Source organism: Chrysochloris asiatica, unplaced genomic scaffold (genome assembly GCF_000296735.1).
Source record: "Chrysochloris asiatica unplaced genomic scaffold, ChrAsi1.0 scaffold00104, whole genome shotgun sequence".
Taxonomy (NCBI): domain Eukaryota; kingdom Metazoa; phylum Chordata; class Mammalia; order Afrosoricida; family Chrysochloridae; genus Chrysochloris; species Chrysochloris asiatica.
In genome coordinates, this window is record NW_006408622.1 from 7038643 (window position 1) to 7045738 (window position 7096).

General features: G+C 44.3%; 2 protein-coding genes across 2 annotated transcripts in view; one reads left to right on the plus strand and one right to left on the minus strand.

The window, feature by feature from the left end:
* Positions 1-240, minus strand: part of CEP89 (centrosomal protein 89kDa) — a 90099-nt gene extending 89859 nt beyond the window's left edge. The window contains exon 1 of the mRNA XM_006867387.1: positions 202-240. Coding sequence (XP_006867449.1) covers positions 202-240 — 39 coding nt within the window. The remainder of the gene's footprint in view (positions 1-201) is intronic.
* A 696-nt stretch (positions 241-936) lies between these two features.
* On the plus strand, positions 937-5150 carry LOC102811528 (chromosome unknown open reading frame, human C19orf40). The gene is made up of 4 exons (XM_006867388.1): positions 937-1042; positions 1171-1310; positions 1493-1645; positions 4902-5150. The coding sequence occupies exons 1-4, from the start codon at positions 937-939 to the stop codon at positions 5148-5150; spliced, it is 648 nt and encodes a 215-aa protein (XP_006867450.1).
* Positions 5151-7096: the final 1946 nt, after the last annotated feature.

Sequence of the window (7096 nt, forward strand, 5' to 3'; positions counted from 1 at the left end):
GTTCTCCCATGTAAACGATCACATAATTCACAATAAAACATTTAAGAAAAAAAAAAAAAAGTTGGGGCGTCTCGAATTGAAAACGACTTCCTCTAGTGCTCCAATCTCAGACTAAATTCCCAAACTGCCCCAGCACCTCACTCTTTAACTCCAGGCCCCTTGGAGCCAAAGCACAGCACAGACGAGCTTCCACGTACTTACAAACTGGCTCTTGCGGCTTCTCCGAAATCCCAGGAGCATCCTTGCAGCTGGAGAAAACCAGACCAGGGATACACTGAAATTCTCACCAGAGCCGGGAACCGCTTCCCTAGAAGGACCTCCTCCTCATCCCCGCCTAGCCCCAGACGCTTTTTCTTTGCATTGGGCTTCGCAACAGCCCTGTCTGCCATTGGTTCGGTTTTCTCCATGGCCAATCAAAACCAAGGTAACTGCCATGCCTATCGTTCTTGGCAACCAGCGGGTCCTGTTTAAATCTTCACCAGCGCGGAAGCCGAGCGCGCTACTCGCTTTCTTATTGGTCATATCAGATGTTCATCTCTAACGCCTTGGAATATCCGGCTCTCTGAGGGGCGGAGCTAGAATATGAGGCTGGTCTGAGTCGGCACCACCACAGGTAAGGTCGCTGGAACCTCTGGGAATGGGAAGCTGAGGTTGTTTCTCTGCTATTCGGTTTCCTCCGGGATCTGAATTGAGGAGCCACCCCACAGACCGAGGTGGGGTACAAGGAACCGGGAAAGTGACGAAAATGAGGGACATGACCACCTGGAGAAGAAACTCCTGATTCTTAAACTTTGGCAAAAAAAAGTGAACCTTTTAAAAAACGTTCTGCAGACGGGATCTGGCCCCAGAGACCAGAGTGGACTATGGGGCCCAGTGTAGGAGGATCTGGTCCAGTGCCATCTTTCATTCAGTCCCCTCATTAGATCCAGGCTACCGATGGAAAGGGCCCCCACTGATGACACCGGCCCCATACACGTGCCTTTGGGGCACATTGTGGCTAGTCCCAGGTGGCGAGAGTCGCAGCTGGTGAGGGGGATGCAAGGTTAGTGGGCTACCCTCCCTCTGCATGCTCCTGCCCTCCATTCCAGCCCAGCCACCACTTTTTATAAAATATCTTTAACACTTTTTCTCCAAAGCTCGTGGAACTCATTTTCTTGTCTGTATTTGAAGGGAAAGTTAAAGTCGCCTTTGAGGATGGCATCACACTGGTAGATTTTTACTTGTCTAACCGATCCTGTATTCTTTATATCACCGAAGCTAATATGGTGTCAGGAAGCGACTACAGAAAAAAACTTGTTCGGGTTAGAAATGTAAGTACTGAAAAGGAGATATGCTTGCAGCTCTCACCCCCTTTTCCCATCCCTTGGAACGTTTTGTATCAAACCATTGATCATTTCAAACACTCCGCCTCCTATTCCTGAAATCCTCATTAATCATTTTCAAAGGAATTTTGTTACAAGATGATTATTTGTCATATTTTTCGTCTTTGAAGGACAGTAAGCTTCAGGGGATTGTACTAGTTGAAAAGACACAGATGAGTGAACAATACTTCCCAGCTGTACAGAAGTTCACAGTGCTGGACCTGGGCATGGTGTTGCTTCCAGTGGCCAGCCAGATGGAAGCGTCCTCCCTCATTGTCCAGTTAGTAAGTACTGACCCCCTACTCCTCCACAAAGCCCTGCCATCTCACAGCTCAGCAGACCTTGATGGATCCTTTACTGACCTTGTACTCATAACCCACCAATTCAGGCTATATCATTCCATGTGTTAATTTAGAAAAACGCTTTTGGAAAATCTAAGTTCAGAAGTTAGTTGCCTTGCAGCCTACTAAGAGGAGGCTTCAAAAAGTTTGTGGGGAAATTCCATTATCTTTTCATTCCATTTTCCATGAACTTTTTGAAGCCCCCTGGTTTATAACAAAGTGAGCTAGTTGGAAACTTGAGTTTAGACTCCCAGGCTGTCATGACTGATATCCATCATTGTGCACTGTTGCTGGTGAAATTGTCAACCAGTAGCTGCTCTGCTCCATCCCCTCCTATCTTTTGTTAACATCAGGGTGCTCCTTCCGTGTACAAGTTTATCAAAAAAAAAATTTTTTTTAACTGATTCTCATTATCTCCACTAGTTTGTTTCAAGTTAACTGCAAAATACTTTGGGAAGCTATTAGTGATGCCCAGTGCCTAGAGAACATTGAAAGTGCCATGGGCTGCCAAAAGAACCAACAGATCATTCAAGAGTGCTCCTTGGAGGCCAAGATGGCCAAACTTCATCTCTCATACTTCAAACACATTGTCAGGAAGGACCAGTCGCTGGAGAAGGATATCATGTTTGGTAGGCTGGAGGGTCAGAGAAAAAGAGGAAGACCCTTTTTTATGGATTGGCCAAGTGGCTGCATCGATGGGTTCAAGCGTGGCAACAGTAGTGAGGTTGGCCCAGGATCGGGCAGTGTTTCATTCTGCTGTGCATAAGGTCACTATGGGTCGGTCCCGACTCGATGACACCTACCAACAACAATGCCTAGGCCTTAGTGTAAGGATCCCTGCGGGTGCTGTAGGTAAGCATTTGATTACTAACTGCCACAGCAGGTCAACCCCCCCAGTCAATTTGCAGATAAAAAAGGAAACTGTTCCCATAAAGATTTGTAGTCTCGGAATGCCTATAAAAGGTTGCTATGAGTCGGAATCAGTTCGATGGCAGTGGGTTAATCAAGGTCCGATTTCAGACCTGTTAAAAATCCACATCAAATATTTGTTGTTTTTAAATTGCCCTCTGATTCTGATATGCGGCTAGGACGGATCACCTAGTTGGCAATGCAAGCAGTTCCTGATTTTCGCAGATCCCTTTTCACTGTTTCCTCCTTGCTTCACTCTCCCTAAATTCTTTGATAAAATGTGGCGCTGAAGGGTCAGCACTAGACCGGAAAGGTCAGTTTCATCTCATGGTCAGCAATTGAAACTCACTAAATGTTCCTTCCTGTGCAGGGTCATGCATCGGAACCGACTTGATGGCACTTAATAACAGTTTTTCCGCTAGGTTCAGTGTGAGTTACTGGTGTCAGTGTCTTGCTTTTCAGTTTTTATCTACTATAAATATACTTTTTCAGACATCAGCAGAGTTACTGAAAGTTGAACCATGTGGCCACACAAAAAATAATATTAAAAATGAAAATGGTTAAAAAAATAACGAGTTTTCAGAATGTTTAGGATAAAACTAATGAAAAACACACTCTTAAGAATCCAGACTTGCCTGTGATCTATAAAGAAACTTCAGCTGTGTAGGCATCACTAATGGGATATATGTGGCTCTGCTGGTTAATGCGCTGGACTACAGTCAGTTTAACTTCAAGTTCGTCAGTTCAAGCTTACCAGCTGCTCCTCAGACACCTTATACAGGGTCGCAATGAATCAGATCAGACTTGACCGCACTGAAAACAACAACAATATCTAAACTGGGTTGACTTGATATAGAACTTGGAGGAAATTTGCTGATCAAAGTAGAGACAGTCTTCAGCTAGTGATCGTTCTATGAAGAAAATGTTCAGTGCCGTCAAGACCTGCTTTTTAATAGGCCTGATATGGGGCCTCCACTAACCCACTGCCATCATTGATTCTGACTCATAGCCACCCTTTATAGGCTTTCTGAAACTGCAAATCTTTATGGGAACAGTCTCATCCTTTATTTGAGAAGTGACTAGTGGATTTGAACTGCTGACATTGCTGTTAACAGTTGAAAGCTTAACCTACAGCACCACCAGTGCTCCTTAAACTAAGTCCTAAGCATTGTTAGGCGCTGATGAGTCGGTTCCAACCTATAGCAACCCTGTATACGGTTTCCTAGGAGCAGCTGGTGAGCTTGAACCTCAGACCTCACACTTCAGATGGACTTTGCAGTCCAACACATTAACCCACAGCACCACACCAGGACTACAGGACTAGGTGGTGGTGGTGGTGTTAGGTGCCATTGAGTCGGTACTGACTCAGCAACCTTATGCACAACATAACGAAACCCTGCCCGATCCTGGGCCAACCTCATAATTGTTGCCACGCTTGAGCCCATTGATGCTGCCACTTTACCAATCCATCTAACTAGAGATCTTCCTCTTTTTCTCTGACACTGTACCTTACCAAACATGATATCCTTCTCCAGTGACTGATCCCTCCTAACAATATGTCTGAAGTATGAGAGATTCTGACCTCCAAGGAGCACTCTGGCTGCACTTCTTCCAAAACAGATCTGTTAGTTCTTTTGGCAGCCCATGGCACTTTCAATATTCTCCAACACCATAACTCAAAAGCATCAATTCTTCTATGGTCTTCCTTATTCACTATCCAGCTTTCGCATGTATACGAGGTTATTGAAAATACCATGATTTGGGTCAGGTGCATCTTAGTCCTCAAGCTGACACCTTTGTTCTTCAACACTTTAAAAAGGTCTTGTGCAGCACATTTGCTTAATGCAATAGGCATTACCTAATATAGTTTCCCCAACAATTCTGCAGTCAAGTTGAAGCAAATCAGTGGAGATGACAATCAGTTAAAAAACCAAAAAAATGATAAACGTGCACATGGAGGCGCCCTAATACTTTAACAAAAGATATGAGTGCATGATCCAGAGCTGCTCCTGGTTGACAATTTCACCAGCCAAAGTGCAGAATCATGAATGTCAGTCATCACAGCCTGGGAGGCTAAACTCAGGTTTTCCAACGGGCTCACTTTGTTATATACCAGGGAGCTTCAGAAAGCTCATGGAAAAATAGAATGAAAAGATAATGAAATTTTCCCACTAACTTTTTGAAAGCCCCCTTGTACTTGACAAACTTAATGTCCATAAAACAAAATTTTAAGACGGCTTGTTCTCTAGAGGGCGCTCATGTGCTTTTTCCGTTTTCATTTCTGTTTCAGGTCCAAGAACAAGCGAAAGAGCCCAGTAAGAACCCTTTTCTCAGGAAGAAACGGCCTCAACTCTCGGAGACATCCCTCCTTCGAACTGTGCAACAGATCCCGGGAGTGGGGAAAGTGAAAGCTCCCCTTCTGCTGCAGAAATTCCCCAGTATCCAACAACTTAGTAATGCGTCCATTCAAGAATTGGAGCAAGTCGTGGGACAAGCGGCTGCACAGCAGATTCACACGTTTTTCACAGAGTCCAGGTGACAACTCGCCTTGTGGCATTTATTACAGTTTTTCCTCAGACCACACACGACTTAATGTTGTATTTCAAATCCCAGCAAAAGTATTTTCTCTTACAGCACTAATGACACAGGATGAGCTACTTAAACAGGGCCTCATTCCTTGGGGTCAGGCCTTTATGTTAGCAGGCTTCAGATGGCACTGTCCCCATTCTTCTGGGATGAAAAGGGCCCTTGGAGCTCTTCCTAGGAGACGCAGTTTAGTTATACTCAGCGGAAAGCCAGCTTGGGCAGATTTAACATGTGGCCTTAACCTGCATTCACTCGTCTTCTAAAGCTTGCGAGGGGAGATGTGAATACCTGAAGAGAACAAACCTACAACGTGGATGAATCTAGAGGACATTATGCTGAAATAAATTATTACAAAAGGACAAGTATTATATGATCTCATTTTTATAAGCATAGGGGTATATACAGAGACCAGCGCTCATGGGTGGTGGTGGTGGTTCTGTGCTGTGGAGTCATTTCTAACTCATAGCGACCCTGTACAGGGTTTCCGAGGCTATAAATCTTTATGGGAGCAGAAAGCCTCATCTTTCTCCCGTGAACAGCTGGTAGTTTCAAACTACTGACCTTGCGGTTTGCAGCCCGATTCGTAACCACTATGCTACCAGAGCTCCTTGTGCTCATGGGTAGTTACAAGAAATGGGTGGGAGCAAGGGGCAACGGGAATCGCTGTCTACATAGTAGATAATGGAACATTCGTTATTTTCCGTGATGGGAAACACACCACCAGATGAAGTGTCCACAGCATGACCAAGATAAACGACGTCACTGAGAAGTACATGCAAAACAAGTCATTGCTATGGCATATGTATTTAACAACTGCCAAAAACGTGTCAGTATGTACGTGTGGACACATAAATATATATATGTGTGACTGTATGACTATGTGAAATATATTTATGTGTGACTGGAAAGTTGATTCCGAAGCAAAGTAACCCCATGTTGTTGTTAAATGCCATCGAGTAGGTTCTGACCCATAGCGACCCTGAACAGGATTTCCGAGGCTGTAAATCTTTACGGGAGCAGAAAGCTTCATCTTTCTCCTGCAGAGCGGCTGGTGGTTTTGAACTGCTGGCCTTAAGGTTCACAGCCCGATTCGTAACCACTACGCTACCAGAGCTATACGCATATATATTATACACACACACACATATATATATGTAATAAAGCACATAGGGGGCACAGTTATGGATAGTTAGACATAACCAAACACCTTGTGAGATAATAGATTTCTGAGTTTGAAGGATGGGACATCTCAACCAATTGGTATAGTTTATAAAGTTATGTTCTACATCCTAGTTTGGTGAGGATTGTCTAGGTCTTAAAAGCGTGTGGTCATTTAAGATAAAGCTGTTGGTCCCTACTTGTCTGGAGCAAAAGTGAAAGAAGGAATCTAAAGACTCAGAGAAGCTAATTTGTTGTTAAGTGCTGTGAAGTTGGTTCCGACCAGAGTAACTGTATAGGGTTTCCAGGGAGTGGTTGGTGAGTTTGAACCACTGACCTTGTGGCTCAGTGCTTTATCCCACAGCACCACACCAGGATTCCAGAAACGAATCTACAGATCTACCAGTGAACAGGAACCACACAGCCTTACTGACCAGAAGAACTAGATGATGCCTGACTTACCACTACTGACTCTTCTGATCAAGGCTACGATAGACAGATCCTGATAGGAGGAAAATGTGGAATAGAACCAGGAATTCTTTTTTTAAAAATCCAGACTGTTGAGACTGGAGGACTCCCCAAGACTACTGTCCTAAGATTCTCCTTATATCTCAAACCAAAACTGTCCCCTGAAGTCACCTTTTAGTTAAATAACAGACTGGCTCGTAAAAATAAGAGTATTACCCGAGTACTATGTTGTTGTTGTTGTCAGGTGCCATTGAGTCGGAACCGACTCATAGC